This window comes from Crotalus tigris, unplaced genomic scaffold (assembly GCF_016545835.1).
Source record: "Crotalus tigris isolate CLP2741 ecotype Arizona unplaced genomic scaffold, ASM1654583v1 scf7180000021643.52994198:917841, whole genome shotgun sequence".
Classification (NCBI taxonomy): domain Eukaryota; kingdom Metazoa; phylum Chordata; class Lepidosauria; order Squamata; family Viperidae; genus Crotalus; species Crotalus tigris.
This window is the reverse complement of record NW_024098611.1, coordinates 257,501-279,418: the sequence shown is the minus strand read 5'-3', so window position 1 is coordinate 279,418 and position 21,918 is coordinate 257,501. Positions and strand designations below refer to the sequence as shown.

Below are 21,918 nucleotides of genomic sequence, written 5' to 3'. Positions count from 1 at the left end.
TTTTTTTTTCCTCCCTTCCCGCCATCTTGGTTGCTGCCGGACTGGGGCTCTTTCCGCCATTTTTGGTGCGGGCGAGTTCACGGTGGCGGCGGCGGCGGCGGCGGCGCCATTTCTACCGCGGGCAAGGTAGCAAGGCGCCATCTTTATGCACGGAGGTGGAGAGCGGGCGCCATCTTTTTTAAGGGCAGTGCTGGAAAACCCCCAGGAGGTTTTTTTTAAAGGACTTTTTACAGGAGAAGATTTGGGGGGCTATCAAGAGCCAATATTGGCTTAATGGTACACACAATCATCAGAATCAAGCTTTAAAGGGCATCTTCTCCAGTACAGATGTATTTTTTCCATGCCCGTAGTGCCCTTTTGGATGAAACGACTTTTAAGTGGCTGCTGCGGTCGTTAAGCAAGCGCTGTGGTCGTTAAGCGAGGCAATTCTGAAATTGCCAAGGTTGGAGACCCCTGATTTAATGTGTTGTATGAACTCGGTCACTGTGGCTTATCAGTTATTTAGTGCCCCATGTTATGACCTTTTTGCCACAGTTGTTAAGTAATAATACAGTTGGAAGGGACGTTGGAGGTCATCTAGTCCAACCCCCTGCTCAGGCAGGAAACCCTATACCATTTCAGACAAAAGGCTGTCCAGTCTCTTCTTAAAAACTTCCAGTGTTGGAGCATTCACCACTTCTGGAGGCAGGTAGTTCCACTGGTTAGTTGTTCTAACTCTCAGGAAATTTCTCCTTAGTTCCAGGTTGCTTCTCTCCTTCATTAGTTTCCATCCATTGCTTCTTGACCTGCTTTAGGCGCTTTGGAGAATAGCTTGACTCCCTCTTCTTTGGGGCAGCCACTGAGATACTGGAAGACTGCTATCATGTCCCCCACCCCTGTCCTTCTCTTCATTAAACTGGACATACCCAATTCCAGCAACTGTTCCTTGTATGTTTTAGCCTCCAGTCCCCTAATCATCTTTGTTGCTCTTCTCTGCACTCTTTCTCTAGAGTTTCAACATCTTTTTTACATCGTGGTGATCAAAACTGGATGCGGTATTCCAAGTGTGGCCTTACCAAGGCCTTGTAAAGTGGTATTAATACTTCACGTGATCTTGATTCTCTCCCTCTGTTAATGCAGCCGAGCACTGTGTTGGCCTTTTTGGCAGCTGCAGCACACTGCTGGCTCCTATTTAGGTGATTGTCTACTAGGACACCGAGGTCCCTCTCACAGTTACTACTATTGAGCATGGTGCCACCTATGCTGTACTTGTGCATTTGGTTTTTCTTGCCTAAATGTAGAACCTTGCTTTTTTCACCATTGAATTTCATTTTGTTAGATAGCGCCCAGTGTTCAAGTCTGTCCAGATCCTCCTGTATCCTAAGCTTGTATTCTGGAGTGTTGGCTATTCCTGCCAGCTTGGTGTCGTCTGCAAATTTGATGAGTTCCCCATCTATCCCCTTGTCCAAATCGTTGATGAAGATGTTGAAGAGCACTGGGCCCAGAACTGAGCCCTGGGGCACCCCGCTACACACTTCCCTCCATGTAGATGCGGTTCCATTAAGGACCACACGCTGAGTACAGCCAGTCAGTGATTCACGTGCTCATTAAGTGAAGCTGGCTTCCCTTATTGTTTGTCAGGAGCCAGAGGGAAGGTTACAAATAGTGATCACATTGGCCCCGGAACAGTGCAACTGTCATGAGTACATGCCAGTTGCCAAGCATTCGAATTCTGATCAACTGACCATGGGAAAGCTGCAATGACCACGTGAAAAATGCTCATAAGCTGTTGTAACTTTAAATGGTCACTAAATAAATAGCCGTAAGTTGAGGACTACCCATACAGTGGTTGGAGCTGATCTGGTACACCAGTGTTTCCCAAACTTGACAATTTTAAGGCATGTGGACTTCAACTCCCAGAATTATTCTGGGAGTTGAAGTCCACATGCCTTAAAATTGTCAAGTTTGGGAAACACTGTGGTACACTAAGGCGAAATCAATCCAGTACATAGCTTGGTATAATGTGTGAAGCCAGCTATTTCTCCCACGATTCAGATGTGACTTCAAAATTTAGCATTTGATATAGATAGCTGCACATCGATCCTTTGACAGTTTCGTCCCTGGGCGAAAAAGGAAGAGGTGTTTTCTTACTGAAGACAGAAATAAAAATAAGGGAGATATTTGGAGTGGAAAAATGGTTCCCATGGAAAATAAAGAGTTATTGAAGAAAAATAGTCTCAGTACTCTTTGGTGGTTTGGAAAAGCACCAAGCAAGAACAGAATTAATCTTCAGGCATATCAGCCAATCATTAGAAATCAATCTGTAGGCAAGAGTAATATAACAACGGAAGCAATGTTAATATAGATCAGTGGTTCTCAACCTGTGGGTCAGGACCCCATTTGGGGTCGAACGACCATTTCACGGGGGTCGCCAAACAACGCAGTCCGCCATTTCCTCCCCCCCCCCTTTTCCTTAGCTGTGCTACTCCCTTTTATTCTATTGGCTTTTGAAAGCCCATAGAAGAGACTCTCTTGAATAGAGTCTAATTCTATTGGCTTTCAAAAGCCAATCGGAATTGTCCAGGCTGTCTCTGCCCTGCTGAGCCCGCCAAAAGTCCCATTCTGCAAACAGTGCTGCACCAGTTGAGTAGTCCTCGACTTACGACCGGTTGAGTAGTCCTCGACTTACAACCGATTGGGGGTCACGGCATTAAAAAGGTTGAGAACCATTGATATAGATAAGAATAGAATAGAATAGACTAGAATAGAATAGAATAGGTTAGAATAGAATGCAGAATGCAGAATGCAGAATAGAATGTAGAATGTAGAATAGAATAGAATGTAAAATAGAGGAATAGAATAGAATAGAATAGAATGTAAAATAGAAGAATAGAATGGAATGGAATGGAATAGAATGGATTGGAGCAGAATGGAATGGAATAGAACAGTGGTTCTCAACCTTTTTAATGCCGCGACCCCCAACGGGTCGTAAGTGGAGGACTACTCAACCAGTCATAAGTCGAGGACTACTCAACTGGTGTAGCACCGTTTGCAGAATGGGACTTTTGGCGGGCTCAGCGGGGCAGAGACAGCCTGGACAATTTCTATTGACTTTTGAAAGCCAATAGAATTAGACTCTATTCAGTCTTTCAAAAGCCAATAGAATAAAAGGGAGTAGCACAGCTAAGGAAAAGGGGGGGAAAAATGGCGGACTGCGTTGTTTGGCGACCCCCATGAAATGGTCGTTCGACCTCAAATGGGGTCCCGACCCACAGGTTGACAACCACTGGAATAGAATATAGTATAGAAAATAGAATAGAATACAATAGAATATCCGAAAGATGCTCTTTCATGAGTCAATTGGACTTTCTTCTCCAACAGAATAGAATAGATAACAGAATAGAATAGAATAGAATAGAATAGAATAGAATAGAATAGAAAATAGAATACAATAGAATAGAATACAGTAGATAGCAGAACAGAATAGATAACAAAACAGATTAACAGAGCAGAATAGAATAGAATAGAGTAGAATTCTTTATTGGCCAAGTGTGATTGGACACACAAGGAATTTGTCTCCGGTGCATGATCATAACCATAAAATGCCATCATCATAAATCATAAGATACAATACAATAGTGATAGTTGTTGTATCTCATACAAAACAATGATAAGATACAACCGTGATAACCAATTCCAAGTAAAAGCCAAGACTACTTTGATTTCTTTTTAAATTTAAATTTTTATTGAAAATAGTTAACTGTTTATTCTGTTAGAATAATTATCATTTGTAGCTTAAACAACGATTTAAAAATTTGCCATTGTCTCATCATCATCCCTAATTTGGATCTCGGCAGTGAATCAAATCTTTGTTAAATTAGGCATATTTCACGTTCATTTTTATTTCACGTTCTTCCACGTTTAGTCGTCTTGCAATGAGAAAGTAGCATGAGGAATCAGTTGGCAAAGCTTTTTCTAAGGCCACTAACGAATCAAAACATATACAGGTATTCCTCGACTTACAAACATTCGGTCAAAGTTATAACTCATGACTGATTTTTCACACTTAACGACCGTTGCAGCATTCCCCTGTGCTCACGTGATCAAAATTAAGACGCCTGGCAACTGACTCGGATTTATGATGGTTGTCACGGGGTCACAGGATCCCCTTTTGCAATCTTCTGACAAGCGAAGTCCATGGGGAAGCCAGATTCTCTTAACAACGAGGTTACTCACTGAATGGCAGTGATTCGCTTAATAACCATGCCAAGGAAGGTCGTAAAGTGAGGAAACACTCATTTAACAATTGTCTCATTTAGCCACTGAAATTTTGGGGTCAGTTGTGGTGGTAAGTCAAGGACTATCTGCAGTCATATCCCAACTTAATCATCCAGAGTTCACAATATATTTATTTCTCTCTCTCTCTCTCTCTCTCTCTCTCTCTCCCTCTCCCTCCCTCTTTATCTCTTTTTCCTCTCTCTCTTTCTCTCTTTTCTATCTCTCTTTATCTTTCTCTCTATCCTCTCCCTCTTTCTCTCTTTCCTCTCACTTTCCTCTCCCCCTTTTCTCTCTCTTTCCTATCCTCTCCCTCTTTCCTCTCTCTCATCTCTCTCATCTCTATTAACATTTATCTTTCATCTCTATATTATCTCTCTCTCCCTTTTTCCTCTCTCTCTTTCCTCTCCCTCTCCCTCTTTCTTTCCTCTCCCTCTTTCTCTTTCCCTCTATCATCGCTATCATTTATCGTTCATCTCTATATTATCTAACTCACTCTCTCCCTCCCTCCCTCCCCCTCTCTTTATCTCTTTTTCCTCTTTCTCTCTTTTTTCTGTCTCTTTCTTTCCTCTCCCTCTTTCTCTCTTTCCTCTTGCTTTCCTCTCCCCCTTTTCTCTCTCTCTTTCCTGTCCTCTCCCTCTTTCCTCTCCCTCCCTCTCTCTCATCTCTCTCATCTCTCTTTATCATTTATCTTTCATCTCTATATTATCTCTCTTCCTTTTTCCTCTCTCTCTTTCCTCTCCCTCTCTTTCTCTCTTTCCCTCTCTCTATCATCTCTATCATTTATCGTTCATCTCTATATTATCTAAATCTCTCTCTCTCTCTCTCTCTCTCTCTTTCTCCCTCCCTCCCTCATATACACACACACACACACAATTTCTCTCGTATGGACACACGCGTTCCGTGACACACACACATCCCAGGAACTAACTTCCACCATAATACTGCGGCTTCGCAACAGCCATTAGGATAAAATCTCTTCCATTTTTTGAAGCGGTTTCTGCTGACTGCAGTCTGATTCGTTTGCAGCGAAGAGCAAAGGCATGGCATAATTCAGTTCCTAATCCAACTGGGCTTGCGAGCCAGTCTATGAGCCACATTTGCAGGCAGGAAAAAAAGTCTCTGGCCTCTAAACCACAGATTCTCCACGCCGAAAACTTCCACCTCCGTGGCCTCCTGCGACAGCAGCACGCTGGCAACGCCGGTGTGGCCACGCGTCCTTTCTAAGGCTGTTGTTGGTACTGCTTTTCCGTGCCGGTGAAAAAGTCCTCCAGGATGCTCTGGATGTACTCAAAGGTGGGCCGATCCTCCGGTTTCTCCTTCCAACATCTCATCATGATCTCGTAGAGCTCCTGCGGGCAGCCCTGGGGACGTGGCATCCGGTAGCCACGCTCGAGAGCGCGCATCACTTCCAGGTTTGTCCTCCCTGAATTGGACAAAAAAAGGAGACAGGTGGAACATCCTGACGCGCAGCCCAACTTGGAAAATATCAAGAGAAGAGAATAGGAGTAAATGGCGAAGGGGATTCCTGCAGTTAATGAGGCACACACACACACACACGCACATACCACGTCATGCAGAGTTGTCGGGGGTCCTAAAGGAATCATTGGCACAGTCAGGCTGGCCGTGAACTTGTGGGGCCTTGGTGCTCTCTGATTGTTTTCTTGCAGACGTTTCATTACTCAGCTAGGTAACATCATCAGGGCTAGAAGGGGTTGGAGGAGGAGGAGGAGGGAGAGGAGGAGGAGGAGGAGGAGGACTGTTGGATCCTTGGTGCTCTGAGCTCGGCTGATTTCTTGCAAACGTTTCATTACACAACTAGGTAACATCATCAGTGCTAGAAGGGAGTGGGGTTTGCAGAGAGGAGGAGGAGGAGGAGGAGGAGGAGGAGGAGGAGGAGGAGGAGGAGGAGGAGGAGGAGGAGGGCTGTAGGGTCCTTGATGCTTCCTGAGCTTAGTAGATTTCTTGCAGACGTTTCGTTACCCAACTATTTAGCACCATCAGTACATGAATGAAAGGCGTACAAGAAAACAACCAAGCTAAGAGAACATGAAGAACCCCTCCTCCTCCTCCTCCCCCTCCTCCTCCTTCTTCTCCTTCTACTTCCTCCTCCTCCTCCTGCTTCCTCCTCCTCCTCCTCCGCAAACTCCACTCCCTTCTAGCCCTGATGATGTTCCCTAGTTGGGTCATGAAATGTCTGCCAGAAAACAACCAGTCTCAGAGAGCACAAAGGACCCCACCGTCCTCCTCCTCCTCTCTGCAAATCCCCACTCCCTTCTAGAGATAATGACCCACCCGTTTTGTGACCATCATGAGTATGACCACATTGGGCAGACCCCATTACGTCCATAACTCAAGGACTGTAGTGCAAGAACGTTTGGAAAAAGGCCAAGGCGGCATGTTCCTTGCAGTGTTTCTCAACCTTGACAATTTTAAGGCATGTGGACTTCAACTCCCAGAATTCCACAGCCAGCAATGCTGGCTGTGGAATTCTGGGAGTTGAAGTCCACATGCCTTAAAATTGTCAAGGTTGAGAAACACTGCAGAGATTCTGAGATCTCAGTTGGAAATGAGAATTAGAAGAGCAAGCCTTAAGGAACAATTAAAGTCCAATTTACAGTGGCCACTTCGCCTTGCAAAGCATACAGGAGCGAACGTTGGCCCACAACAGTAGCTTGTTGTTATGGAAATTGCCTGCTGCAATAATGTGTGTTTCGTACACACTGGACACGCTGTAGCATCGTCGTCCACTTGGCTTGCGGAGGACTCACAAACCAATCCTCTTTCCGTTGAAAACTTTAAAAAAAATTATGACCCTTTTCAGAGGGACTTTCCATCTCGTACGCCGGGATGGCAGACGTCCGTTCCTAAGCAAACTTAGCCAAATGAGGAAATGTGTGGGGCAGCATCTCACTTCAAAGGCCACCCTTTGTACTCGTGTTGTAAGGCGTGTTTGGCCACCTGCGTCCTCGCCCAGGGACAGAACGTGCATTGTTTCATCAAGGATATTTTTTTGAGCCTTTTTGCTACAGATTAGACCAGGGCTAGGCAATCTTGGCTCTTTTATGATTTGTGGACTTCAATTCCCAGAATTCCTGAGCCAGCATGGGGGAGCTATGTTTGCTGGTATTACAGATATCGTCACAGGATGGAGGCGGTTCCTAGTAAGGCCGCCTTTTGCAATTGACTAACAGCGAATTTGTCAATGCCAATGGTGTTCAAGAGGTGCTCCAGCTGTTTTGGGATTGCACCCAAGGAGCCTATGACTACTGATACTACCCTTGCTTGCTTTTGCCACAGTCTTTCTATTTCTATTTGTAGGTCTTTGTATTTTGTGATCTTCTCCAGTTCTTTCTCGTCTATTCTGCTGTCTCCAGGCACTGCCACGTCCACTCTCCAGACTTTTTTGTCTTTCTTATCGACAATTGTTAAGTCCGGGGTGTTCTGTTGCAGGTGCTTGTCTGTTTGAATTCTGAAGTCCCAGAGCAGTTTAATTTTATCATTTTCTATGACTTTCTCTATTTTATGATCCCACCAGTTTTTGCTTACAGGCAAATGATATTTTTTGCAGATCTTCCAATGCACCATTGTTGCTACTTTGTCATGCCGCTGCTTGTAGTCAGTCTGTGCAATCTTCTTGCAGCAGCTTACCAAGTGGTCCACTGTTTCTTCAGCTTCTTTGCATAGGCGGCACTTACTGTCTGTTGCTGTCTTCTCAATTTTGACTTTGTATGCATTTGTCCTTAAGGCTTGGTCTTGTGCAGCCAGAATTAGTCCCTCGGTCTCTTTCTTCAATCTTCCTGCTCTTAGCCATTGCCAGGTCTTGTTATTATCTGCTTTCCCAGCTATTTTTAATGTATTATTATTATTATTATTATTATTATTATTATTATTATTATTATTATTATTATTATTATTATTGGAGTCTTGCTGGATGAAACGAAAGAAGTGAGGCCATCTTAACCGTTTCCTAGGCAAGGTCAAGCTTTCCTGCTACATACCTGGATACGGGGTCCGCCCATAGGTGATGATCTCCATCAGCAAGATGCCGAAGGACCACACATCGGACTTTATGGTGAAGGACCCATAGTTGATGGCTTCGGGGGCCGTCCACTTGATGGGGAACTTGGCGCCTGCCCAGAATCCAAAAACAAGATAGTTAGATTGAGCCTGAAAACGGCAGCTGGCAACCGCTAATGTTATCAGTTTGGCTTAGTGCTGAAGGTAGCAGGCAGAGAGTGGGGGACGCTGGGTTCTGGTCCCGCCTTCGGGAGACCACACCTGGAATACTGCAAGCAATTTTGGTCACCATACTAGAAAAAAGATGTCAAGACCTTGGAAAAAGTGCAAAGAAGAGCAACTAAGATGATCCAAGGCCTGGAGGCTAAAACATATGAAGAACAGCTGCGGGACTTGGGTTTGGCCAGTCTAAAGAAAAGAAGAAATAGGGGAGACATGATAGGAGCATTCCAGTATTTGAGGGGCTGCCACAAAGAGGAGGGGGTCACATTATTCACCACCAGAGGGAAGGACGAGAAACAATGGTTGGAAACTGTCCAAAAAGAGAAGCAACCTGGAACTGAGGAGAAACTTCCTGACAGTGAGGACAATTAACCAGTGGAACAGCTTGCCACCAGAAATCATGGGCGCTCCATCACTGGAGGTTTTTAAGAAGAGGCTTCAACTCCCAGAATTCCCTAGCCACCAACTCTCCAAACTTGGCCACTTTAAGACTTGTGGTTGGCTGGGGAATTCTGGGACTTGAAGTCCACAAGTCTTAAAAGTGGCCAAGTTTGAGGACCCCTGATCTCCAGGCGCTCCGATCGGGGAGGAAGGGCGTAAAGTCAAATCTACATTGTCCATCAACGTGGAGGATGCACACACTAAGGCTGCGCTGGCTTTGTTACCTTCCCGAGCGGTGTACTCGTTGTCCTCGATCACACGGGCCAAGCCAAAGTCCGCAATCTTGCACACCAGGACGGCCGACACCAAGATGTTAGCGGCTCTGAGGTCACGATGGATGTAGTTCCTGTGCTCAATGAAGGCCATGCCTTCCGCCACCTGCCAGGGGAGAGGACAGCTCCATTAAAGGGGGAAGACCCGAAAAAAGCCGCGTCTTTACGACTGATTTTACAAGAGTCCTCAACTTAGGACTGGCCGGATGTTAGCGTGGACCCTCTCGCAAAAGATATGACCTGGATTCGAAGTTTTGATGGACACTCCCTCTCTGGCCACGTGACATTTGGAGACTTGAGATCCGGGTTGTCCAACCTTGGCAACTTTAAGAGCTGTGGACTTCAACTCCCAGAATTCCCCAGGTAGCCCTGCTCTCTCTCTCTCTCTCTCTCTCTCTCCTTCTCTCCCTCCCTCTCCCTGTCTCTCTCTCTCTCTCTCCCCCTCTTCCTCTCTCTCACACTCCCTTTTTTCTTTCTCTCTCTCCCTCCCTCTCTTTCTCTCTCTCTCTCCCCACCTCTCTTTTTCCCTCTCTCTCTCTCTCCCCCTCTCCCTCTCACACACTCCCTCTTTTTTCTCTCTCTCTTTCTCCCTCTCTCTCCCTCTTTCTCACACACTCCCTTTCTTTTTCTCTCTCTCTCTCTCTCTCTCTCCCTCCTTCCCGCCTCTCTTCCTCCTTCTCTCTTTCTCTCTCTCCCTCCCTGTCCCATCTCTCCCTCTTTCATACTCCCTCTTTCTCTCTGTCACACTCCCTCTCTCTCTTTCTCTGTCTCTGTCTCTCCCCCTTCTCTCACCCCATTTCTCTGTTTCTCTCTTCCTCCATATATACACGCACAAACACACACACAAATATATACCTCTCTCTCTCTCTGTCTCTCTCTCTGTCTCTCTCTCTCTCTCTGTCTCTCTCTTTCTCTGTCTGTCTATCTATCTATCTATCTATCTATCTATCTATCTATCTATCTATCTATCTATCTATCTATCGAGATTTCTTTCTCTCATATTTGGGCCAACAGTGCATCAAAAAAACACTCAAGGTAATATGTATGTATGTATTTTTTTAAAAAATCTGGATTGCTAATAAAGAATTAAGGGAGAATGGAATAGCTATTTCGAGCTAATTAGCTCTCATCAGCCAAACAGAAAGATCTCTTTCTCCCATATTTGGGCCGACAGGGTGCATCCAAAAAACACTCAATGTATGTATATGTATATGTGTGTGTGTGTGTGTATGTATACATACGCACCCACACACACACACACACACACAGAGAGAGAGAGAGAGAGAGAGAGAGAGAGAGAGAGAGACGTTAGGTCTTATTTTTAAGGAAATATGGTACTAAATGCGTCCGTCCGGCTGATGATCTTAACTGGGGCTTATTTTGGGGGTGGGCGAGGAATTCTGGGAGCTGAAGTCCACAAGTCTTAAAAGTTGTCAAGCTGCACACCCCTGCTCTCTTCCCTACGCGTACGTGTGACTCTATGATTTTTCTCCTGAAATAGATAAATGTGATTTCTCTCTGCAGGAGTCCCTCCCATAATTTTCTGGAGGGAAATTCCCCCAGTGCGCTCTGATTAAATAAATAAATGCTGCAGTGAGCCTTGATTATCGCTTTTGGGCTTTCTGCATTGAACGGTATGTATATATATAGGGTCTCCTGCTTGAGAGGAGGGGCTGGACTAGATGACCTCCCAAGGCCCCGTCCAACTCTGTTGTTCTGTTATTCCACACACTCACCTGGGCAGAGAAGTCGATCAGCTTGGGAAAAGGCTGCTCCTGGCCTTCCTCACTTTTCAAGAAATCCAGCAAGCTGCCTGTGGAGATAAGAGGAGATCCTTTTAAGACAAGTGGGACGTTTCTTGGGGGGGGGGGGGAGATTCTGGGATCTCCTTTTGCGACCTTCTGAAAAGGCTAGTCAATGGGGAAACCAGATTCACTTCACGACCGTGTGACTAACCTCACAGCTGCGGTGATTCACTTCAGAACTGCGGCAAGAAAGGTCGTAAAATGGGGCAAAAATCACTTCACCAATGTTTCATTTAGCCACAAAAGTTTCAGGCTGGATTATGGTCGTACATCGAGATTAAGATCCAGATTCAGTTCACAAGTGCCTCAATTGCGGTCGTAAGTCGAGGACTACATCAGTTTTGGCTGTAAATTGAGGATTACCTCAATTGTGGTCGTTAAGTCGAGGACTATCTCAATTGTGGTCGTAATTGTCGTAAAATGAGGATTACCTCAGTTGTGGTTGTAAGTGAAGGACTACTTCAATTGTGGTCATAATTTGAGGATTACCTCAATTGTGGTTGTAAGTGAAAGACTACCTCAATTGTGGTTGTAAACTGAGGATTACCTCAATTGTGGTTGTAAGATGAGGATTACCTCAATTGTCATAAATTGAGGACTACCCCAATTGTCATAAGATGAGGACTACCTCAATTGTGGTTGTAAACTGAGGATTATCTCAATTGTGGTCGTAAACTGAGGATTATCTCAGTTGTGGTCGTAAGTGAAGAATTACCTCAATTGTGATCGTAAACTGAGAATTACCTCAATTGTCATAAATTGAGGACTACCTCAATTGTGGTTATAAGTTGAGGATTACCTCAATTGTGGTTGTAAGCTGAGGATTACCTCAATTGTCATAAATTGAGGACTACCTCAATTGTGGTCGTAAGCTGAGGACTACCTCAATTGTGGTCGTAATTTGAGGATTACCTCAATTATGGTCGTAAGTGAAGAACTACCTCAATTGTGGTCATAAACTGAGGATTACCTCAATTGTGGTTGTAAACTGAGGATTACCTCAATTGTCATAAATTGAGGACTACCTCAATTGTGGTCTAAGCTGAGGACTACCTCAATTGTGGTCGTAAGTGAAGGACTACCTCAATTGTGGTCGTAAGTAAAGGACTACCTCAATTGTGGTCGTAAGCTGAGGATTACCTCAATTGTGGTCTTAAGTTGAGGACAACCTCAATTGTGGTCGTAAGCTGAGGACTAAGTCGACGATGGAGGGTGCCGGGCTGAGATAAGCCACGATGGGCAATGCTTGTCCTCACCTTTCTCCATGAATTCGGTGATGATGAAAATGGGCTCCTCCTTGGTCACCACCGCATGGAGCCTGACCAGCTTGTCGTGCTGGAGGGTCTTCATGATGTTGGCCTCTTCAAGGAAGGCCTTGACCGTCATGCTGCCCGGCTTCATGGTCTTCACCGCCACTTTCGTGTGTGCGTTATAGACGGCTGTGGAGGCAGGAAAGGCCGGCTTTAGAAGAGAGGTGGGCAACCACGGCTTGTGGACTTCAACTGCCAGAATTCCGCAGCCAATGGAGGAGAATAGTTGTGGCTCAGGGTTGAACTGAGGCAGGGGTCTTCAAACTGGGCCCTTTGATGACTGGTGGACTTCAACTCCCAGAATTCCTTCTGCCTGGCTGAGGAATTCTGGGAGTTGAAGTCCACCAGTCATCAAAGGGCCCAGTTTGAAGACCCTGAACTGCAGAGTCCTTGGTGCTCTGAGCGTGGCTGTTTTTCTTGCAGACGTTTTATTATCCAACTAGGTAACAACACACTCCAATTGCTTCTACAACTGATAATGTTCTCTAGTTGGGTCATAAAATGTCTGCAAGAAAACAACCAACTTCAGAGAGCATCAAGGAACCCACAGTCCTCCTCCTCTTCCTCCGCCACCACCACCACCACCATCACCACCACCACCACCACCACCACCACCACCACCACCTAACACTGATGATGTTCCCCAGTTGGGTCATGAAATGTCTACAAGAAAACAACCAAGCTCAGAGAGCATCAAGGACCCCACAGTCCTCCTCCTCCTCCTCCTCTTCCTCCTCCTCCTTCACCACCACCACCACCACCACCACCACCACCACCTAACACTGAGCATGTTCCCCAGTTGGGTCATGAAATGTCTACAAGAAAACAACCAAGTCCAGAGAGCATCAAGGACCTCACAGTCCTCCTCCTCCTCCTCCTCCTCCTCCTCCTCCTCCTCCTCCTCCTCCTCCTCCTCCTCCTCTTCCTCTTCCTCCTCCTCCACCACCACCACAACCACCACCACCTAACACTGAGCATGTTCCCCAGTTGGGTCATGAAATGTCTACAAGAAAACAACCAAGTCCAGAGAGCATCAAGGACCCCACAGTCCTCCTCCTCCTCCTCCTCCTCCTCCTCCTCCTCCTCCTCCTCCTCCTCCTCCTCCTCCATGTTTCCTAGCTGGGTCATGAAATATCGGCAAGGAAATCAGAAAGTTCAGAGACACCAAGGACTGCCCTGGGTCATCCATTTGAGATGGGCAGCCATATGAATGAATGAATGAATGAATGAATGAGTGAATGAGAAATATCTCCCTTGGGAATTGTCAGAAAGTTCAGAGACACCAAGGACTGCCCTGGGTCATCCATTTGAGATGGGCAGCCATATGAATGAATGAATGAATGAATGAATGAGTGAATGAGAAATATCTCCCTTGGGAATTGTGGTGGGGGTTTTAATTGTGTATCCTTTGCAATCAAAAGGACACGTTCAAAAACCAAAGTTGCGTAGCAGAGAATGTTGGTCATGTTATGATTCCTCGCCAGCCAGTGGACCCGGCAGCTGAGTCTGAGGAGGAGGAGGAGGAGGAGGGGCCTGGAGTGACATCAGAGTCGGAGGAAGGTTCCGAGGAGCTACAAGACTTACAGTCGGACGAGGAGCCTGGCCCCTCTATTCGCGCTCAGGTTGAGACGCAGTTGTGCCGGGAGCCTGAGTTGGACAGTGATGAAGAACAGCTGGGGCAAATCCCGGATGCACGAATGCGCCGGCAGGCAAAGAGAGCAGGACAGAGGGATGCAATGGGGCGGCTCCAAAGGCAAAGGAGAAGGTATTAGGAAGCCACGCCTGGGCTGAATCATAAAAGGGAAGGTGTGGGAGGGGCTGGTGGCCAAAGGCAGCCGTTTGTGTCGAGGATCGAGTTTCTGTGGACTCTGTTTGTTGGACTTGGACATTGACTCAGGTCTGTGAGTAATAAAAGGGGTTGGTTTTTTCTGGCGGTTCCAGCCTGCTTCTTGGAAGAAAGTTTTTTTCCTTGGGAGCGTAACGTAGGCTGGCACAGAACAGGTCGGATCCAAGGCCCGGCCTTCGTGGACCTTACCCATCCAGACTTCTCCAAACTGTCCGGCTCCCAGCTTCTTCTCCAGTTTCAGGGAGCTTCTGGGGATTTCCCAGGCATCCTTCTCCCAGGGTTTTTCGGGTTTCGGCAACACGCAGGGGTGGGTCAGCTTCTGGCACAACCCATCGGCTTGGCCTGAAAGAGACCCCAGAGGACATTGCAGGACCGGTGTGTGTGTGTGTGTGTGTGTGGGTGTATGTGTGTATCATTTTTCTAAACGAGAGTTTCTCAACCTTGGCAACTTTAAATACGGGTGGACTTCAACTCCCAGAATTCCTCTGCCAGCTAATCTTAAAGTCCACCTATCCTGAAGTTTATTAGCATGCTGGCTGGGGGATTCTGGGAGTTGAAGTTCACTGGGAGGTAGCCGAATCAAAGGGCGCACTCAGAAATACAAGATGGGGGGGAGAGGGAGAGAAAGAGAGGGGGAGAGAGAGAAAGAGAGAAAGAGAAAGGGAGAGAAAGAGAGAGAGACAACAAAAGAGAGAGGGAGAGAGAGAGAGAGGGAGAGGGAGAGAGGGAGAGAGGGAGGGAGGGAGAGAAAGAGAGAGGGAGAGAGAAAGAGACAATGAGAGAGAGAGAGGGAGAGAGAAAGAAAGAAGGAGGGAGAGAGGGAGAGAGAAAGAGAGAAAGAGAGAGAAAAAGAGACAACGAAAGAGAGAGGGAGAAAGAGAGAGAGAGGGAGAGAGAAAGAGAAAGAAGGAGGGAGAGAAAAAGAGAAAGAAGGAGGGAGAGGGAGAGAGAAAGAGAGAAAGAGAGAGAAAAAGAGACAAAGAAAGAGAGAGGGAGAGAGAAAGAGAAAAAAAGAGAAAAAGAGAAAGAGACAACGGAAGAGAGAACGGGAGAAAGAGGGAGGGAGAGAGGGAGAGAGAGGGAGGGAGGGAGAGAGAGAAGGAAAGAGAGGGAGAGAGAAAGAGAGAGAAAAAGAACGAAAGAGAGAGAGAGAAAGGGAAAGAGGGAGGGAGAGAGAGGGAGGGAGGGAAAGAGACGGAGAGAGAGAAAGAGAAAAAGAGAGATAACGAAAGAGAGAGAGAGAGGGAGAGAGAGCAGGGCTAGCTGGGGAATTCTGGGACTTGAAGTTCACCCATCTTAAAGCTTATTAGCATTCTGGCTGAGGAATTCTGGGACTTGAAGTCCACAGATCTTAAAGTTGCCCAGTTTGCAGACCTGGGTATTATCTGATTGCTGCCTGCTCAACAGTTCTTCCTCCTCTCCCACCGCCGTTCCCACACACCATTGCAAAGAGGCTGGGTCACCCCCTTCTGACCCGTTTCTTGTCCGTCGAAAGGGGTGGATTTTTTTAACCCAGGATCCAACGGACGGACATTTCTCCCCCCCCCCACCTCCTCCGGTGTAAAAACGTGGCTCGTCAGCTGTTAGATTTGGGAGACTCACCTTGGTAATGGCTGACCAGTTCCTGCAGAGTGCGGAAGTTTCTCCGGGTGGAGATGTAGAAACCCCCGTTGTCCACAGTTCGAATCTTGTAGTGTTTGACCACCTCCATTTTGTTCTGGGAATCGAAGTCTCTTACGGAGAGGGAGTAACTCCCTGGGACCGGGACAGACAGGAAGAGGAGCGAGAAGCGAAGTCAATTCTTTTTTTTTAAAATCTACCTCTCAAAAGAGAAGCAGACGTGGACAGATGCAACGTCTCGCTTACTGACGCCAGCAGTAAGAGTGGATCTATCCCCCACCCGCCCTGGAAAAGGGATCTATCAATCAGAATAGAGCTGGAAGAGACCTTGCAGATCTTCTAGCTCAGTGGTTCTCAACCTGTGGGTCGGGACCCCATTTGGGGTCGAACGGCCATTTCACGGGGGTCGCCAAACAACGCAGTCCGCCATTTTTTTCCCCTTTTCCTTAGCTGTGCTACTCCCTTTTATTCTATTGGCTTTTGAAAGCCAATAGAATAGACTCTCTTGAATAGAGTCTAATTCTATTGGCTTTCAAAAGCCAATAGGAATTGCCCAGGCTGTCTCTGCCCTGCTGAGCCCGCCAAAAGTCCCATTCTGCAAACGGTGCTGCACCAGTTGAGTAGTCCTCGACTTACGACCGGTTGAGTAGTCCTCGACTTACGACCGGTTGGGGGTCACGGCATTAAAAAGGTTGAGAACCACTGTTCTAGCTCAAGCCCCTACTCAAGCCAGAGACCCTCTACTATTTCAGACAAATGCTTGTCCAATCTCTTCTTAACCCCCCTCCCCCTTTGATGGAGCACCCACAACTTCTGGTGGCAAGTTGTTCCACTGGTTAATTGTCCTCCCTGTCAGGAAGTTTCTCCGTAATTCCAGGTTGCTTCTCTCCTTGATTAGTTTGCCTCCATTGCTTCTTGTCCTGCCTTCGGGTGCTTTGGAGAAGAGCTTGACTCCCTCTTCTTTGGGGCAGCCCCTCAAATATTGGAACACTGCTATCATGTCCCCCCTCTTCATTAAACTAACAGAAGAGAATAACAGCTGGAAGAGACCTTGGAGGTCTTCTAGTCCGACCCCCTGCTCAAAGCAAAGTCCTTATACCATTCCCAACAAATGGCTGTCCAGTCTCTTCTTGAAGATCTCCAGTGATGGAGCATCCACAACTTCTGGAGGCAAGTAGTTCCACTGGTTAATTGTTCTCACTGTCAGGAAATCTCTCCTTAGTTCCTGGTTGCTTCTCTCCTTGATTAGTTTCCATCCGTTGCTTCTTGTCCTGACTTCAGGCGCTTTGGAAAATAGCTTGACTCCCTCTTCTTTGGGGCAGCCCCTGAGATACTGGAAGACTGCTATCATGTCCCCCCTCGTCCTTCTCTTCATTAAACTAGACATACCCAAATCCCGCAACTGTTCTTTGTATGTTTTAGTTGCCAGGCTTTAAATAATCTACCTTTAGTTGTTTCACTGTCCCGGATCATGAACGAGCCGATAAAGTTTCCTGGAGCCAAGAGGTGACGCTCAGCATCCTTCCGGCTGATACCTGTCATGAACCACCTAAGGTCGACGAGGAACAGACAGTTAGAATGAAATCATGCATAAAATCCTTTCTCATGCTCTGCCTCGCCCCAAGTTTCCTCCTGGCACGAGAAAGGTTCCTGGATAAACTTTTAAGAGCATGCAACACTGGTAGCCATTTGTCTGAAATGGTACTATATAGGGTTTCCTGCCTGAGCAGGGGGTTGGACTAGATGACCTCCAATAGAATAGAATAGAATAGAATAGAATAGAATAGAATAGAATAGAATAGAATAGAATAGAAACTAACCAAAGAGAGAAGCAACCTAGAACTAAGGAGAAACTTCCTGACAGTTAGAACAATTAACCAGTGGAACTACCTGCCTCTAGAAGCGGTGAATGCTCCAACACTGGAGGTTTTTAATAAGAGACTGGACAGCCCTTTGTCCGAAATGGTATAGGGTTTCCTGCCTGAGCAGGGGGTAGGACTAGATGACCTCCAAGGTCCCGTCCAACTACTTCTTCTTCTTCTTCTTCTTCTTCTTCTTCTTCTTCTTCTTCTTCTTCTTCTTCTTCTTCTTCTTCTTCTTCTTCTTCTTCTTCTTCTTCTTCTTCTTATTATTATTATTATTATTATTATGGATCATCGCACAGTCAGCCAGATGTTCAGACTGGATTTGGCATTTTGTCTACCTATCGAGTCCTTACCAGGACCTGGGATAGGCAGATGTGGATGTTTGATGGTATTACAGATATCGTCGCAGGATGGGAGCAGTTCCGCCTTTTGCAATTGACTAATGGCGAATTTGTCAATTCCAATGGTGTTCAAGTGGTGCTCCAGTTGTTTTGGGATTGCACCCAAGGAGCCTATGACTATTGGTACTACCCTTGCTTGCCTTTGCCACAGTCTTTCTATTTCTATTTGTAGGTCTTTGTATTTTGTTATCTTCTCCAGTTCTTTCTCTTCTATTCTGCTGTCTCCAGGCACTGCCACGTCCACTATCCAGACTTTTTGTCTTTCTTATCGACAATTGTTAAGTCTGGGGTGTTATGTTGCAGATGCTTGTCTGTTTGAATTCTGAAGTCCCAGAGCAGTTTAATTTTATCATTTTCTATGACTTTCTCTATTTTATGATCCCACCAGTTTTTGCTTACAGGATGAAACTTTGGCAGCTACCTGCCTCTGCGTTGCAACTTGCCTTTACATTAAGGGGGTGGTGGTGAAGGTGTTACTTTCAAGTGGAGAGACAGAGAAACGAAACTCCTTCGATTCAGCTGCAGACCAAGAGTTAGAAAGACACCAGAACAGGTGTCAATTTGGTTGCCATAACAAAGTCGACTTGTTGATATGGATTATGAAAGACGTTGGGGGTTTTGCCTGGGAACACTATCAAACGTTTAAGTCTGTGAATTGGCATGGGAACCTTGGAGTTAGTTTTGCTTCCACAATCACCACACAGTGTATTCAATAAACACAAAGATTTTCTAAATGGAATGAAAAAGATGTTGAGCCTCTGGAAAGAGTACAGAGAAGAGCAACAAAGATGATTAGGGGACTGGAGGCTAAAACATAGAAGGAACAGTGGCTGGAATTGGGTATGTCTAGTTTAATGAAGAAAAGGACGAGGGAGGACATAATAGCAGTCTTCCAATATCTCAGGGGCTGCCATAAAGAAGAGGGGAGTCAAGCTATTCTCCAAAGCACCTGAAGGCAGGACAAGAAGCAACAGATGGAAACTAACCAAGGAGAGAAGCAACCTAGAACTAAGGAGAAACTTCCTGACAGTGAGAACAATTAACCAGTGGAACAACCTGCCTCCAGAAGTGGTGAATGCTCCAACACTGGAGGTTTTTAAGAAGAGACTGGACATCAATTTGTCCAAAATGGTATACAGGGTTTCCTGCCTGAGCAGGGGGTTGAACTAGATGACCTCCAAGGTCCCTTCCAACTTTATTATTGTTATTATTACATGAACCTGGAGTTTTATTTGTGATTCTCTAGCTGGATGTTGACAGGACCAAAGCAGACAAACGTTTAAACCCATGTACCTCTATAGTCCAGAGCTGGAATCAGGGGGAGATCTAAAACCAAGTGTTCTACTAAGAAGGTCCCTCCCTTTGATAGGTTGAGAGGACTTACTCTTCGGTCTCCAGTGAGTTGGCCTTGGCCACATAATTGCTGGGAATGAAGCCCACTTTGCCCGTTGAAAGGGCCTTGGCTCGCCACCACTCTCCTGACCTGGAGAAAGAGGAGGGCAGAATTAGCTACCTTTCCCAACTTCCCCCAAACCTAGCCAACAATTAGCCCTCTAAGGGGAAGCTCTGGGAAATTCCAGAAGTGGGGGAAGGTCTGGAAAGTCCCCCAAAACACACACCAGAAGAAAGCATTGGCAAATCAATGCTGCATTGTTGCAAAGGGACTCCGTGGTTGAGGCCACAGAATAAACAGGAGTCATCCATCCATCCATCCATCCATCCAAACATACATAGATTCATTCATCCCATTCAACCATCCATCTATTCATCCTTCAGTTGAACCACCCATCCATCCATCCAACATCCATCCATCCATCCATTCACCTGTCCATCCATCCACCTGTTCATCCCTCCATTAATCCATCCCCCTTCTGTCCAACCATCCATCCACCCACCATCCTCCCATCCATCTCCCATCCTTCATCCATCCCCATCCATTCCCATCCATCCATGCATCCATCCATGCATCCATCTCCCGACCATCCATCTGTCCATCCATTCATCCATTCATCCTCCCATCCATCTCCCATCCTTCATCCATCCCCATCCATCCATCCATCCATCTCCCAACCATTCATCTATCCATCCATCTCCCATCCTTCATCCATCCCCATCCATCCATCCATCCATCCATCTATCCATACATCCATCCAACTATCCATCCATTCATCCTTCATCCATCTCCCATCCATCCATCCATCCATCCATCCATCCATCCATCCATCCATCTATCCATCCATGTGTCTGTCCATCTGTCCATCCATCCAAGTGTTCATCCCTCCATTAATCTATCCCCCTTCCCTCCAACCATCCGTCCATCATCCTCCCATCCCCCATCCTTCATCCATCCATCCATCTATCCATCCGTGCATCTGTCCACCCATCCGTTAATCCACCCCCCTTCCATCCATCCACCCAACCATCCATCATTCTCCATTCATCTCCCATCTTCCATCCATCTATACATCCATCCATCCAGCCAGCCAATATGGCCACCACTCAACATGGATTCAGAGAGGTCTACACAATTAGAAGCCACAAATAACAACCAGCAGAAAAAAAACCAAACGAAACTATAGACTCCGAGGTATCTATTCATTGAGTAGAAGCACTCTGACACAGCATAGGTCAAACACAAATAAGGGCAAACACCCTCACTTGTGGTCACGTGTCTGAGTTTGACCACGTTTTCCCCAAACTCGACATTTACTTCTAGTTTGCTGCAAAAATGTGCCCATAACAAACCAACTGATTCACTTAAGGACAGTTCTTGTTAGTTGCGAAGTCGTGTCTGACCCATTGCGACCCCATGGACAACGTTCTTCCAGGCCTTCCCGTCCTCTACCATCTTCTGGAGTCCATTGAAGCTCACGCCTCCTGCTTCAGGGACTCCATCCAGCCCCCTCCTTCTCTGTCGTCCCCTTCTTCTCTTGCCCTCCATCTTTCCCAGCATCAGGCTCTTCTCCAGGGAGTCCTTCCTTCTCCTTAGGTGGCCAAAGGACTTGAGTTTCCACTTCAGGATCTGGCCTTCTAAAGAGCAGTCGGGGTTGATCTCTTCTAGGACTGACCGGTTGGATCGCCTTGCAGTCCAGGGGACTCGCAGGAGTCTCCTCCAGCACCAGAGTTCAAAGGCCTCAATTCTTTTACGCTCAGCCTTTCTTATGGTCCAACTTTCACAGCTATTCATTGCAACTGGGAAAACCATGGCCTGGACTATACACACTTTTGTTGGCAGGGTGATGTCTCTGCTTTTTAGTATGCTGTCTAGATTTGCCATAGCTTTCCTCCCCAGGAGCAAGCGTCTTTTAATTTCTTGGCTGCAGTCCCCATCTGCGGTGATCTTGGAGCCCAGGAAGATAAAATCTGTCACTATAAGGACAGTAGCCTTCGCTTAATGACCGTGGCAGCTCCTTTACAACCGTGACGCTTGCTTAAATGACCGCCACAAGAAAAGAGCATAAAATCAGATCAGTCACATGACTGACCTGTTTTACAAGAGTCATAATGACGGTAATGAGCGGGCTCCATTACATCCGCATGTTGAGAACTATCTGAATTGTGCTGTTCTCTGGCAGAGAACCACAAACCCAACAGCCACATTTCCTCACTGGAGCTTCAAGTAGGACACGGAAGAGAGTGAGGCTACAGATTTAAACTAAATTAGATATGTTTTTCCCCCGGGGGAATCTAGAAACGGTAACTTCCCCAGGGAAGCCGGAGGCAGCCATACCAATGAAGGACGCAGAACTGAGAGAGATGGCTAAAATATGCCTGCAGAACGCCTAAAAGACCATTTTAATCCTTATTTTTAGATGGCAGCACCGGGCGCCTATTATTCCTCCAGGAATTGAGTGTTTTCTGA

At 46.4% G+C, this 21,918-nt stretch overlaps 1 protein-coding gene across 2 annotated transcripts in view; it reads right to left on the bottom strand.

Annotated features, from left to right (window-relative positions):
- Positions 1-5,013: 5,013 nt before the first annotated feature.
- The window catches only part of HCK (HCK proto-oncogene, Src family tyrosine kinase), a 41,751-nt gene continuing 24,846 nt past the window's right edge, over positions 5,014-21,918 (bottom strand). For both annotated transcript variants that reach the window (XM_039318901.1, XM_039318902.1), the window contains exons 5-13: positions 19,441-19,539; positions 17,236-17,339; positions 15,773-15,925; positions 14,360-14,512; positions 12,271-12,453; positions 10,946-11,022; positions 9,162-9,315; positions 8,256-8,387; positions 5,014-5,680 (exon numbers count right to left, since the gene is read on the bottom strand). In XM_039318901.1, the coding sequence (XP_039174835.1) occupies positions 5,478-5,680; positions 8,256-8,387; positions 9,162-9,315; positions 10,946-11,022; positions 12,271-12,453; positions 14,360-14,512; positions 15,773-15,925; positions 17,236-17,339; positions 19,441-19,539 (1,258 nt within the window). In that variant the 3' untranslated portion in view covers positions 5,014-5,477. The remainder of the gene's footprint in view (positions 5,681-8,255; positions 8,388-9,161; positions 9,316-10,945; positions 11,023-12,270; positions 12,454-14,359; positions 14,513-15,772; positions 15,926-17,235; positions 17,340-19,440; positions 19,540-21,918) is intronic.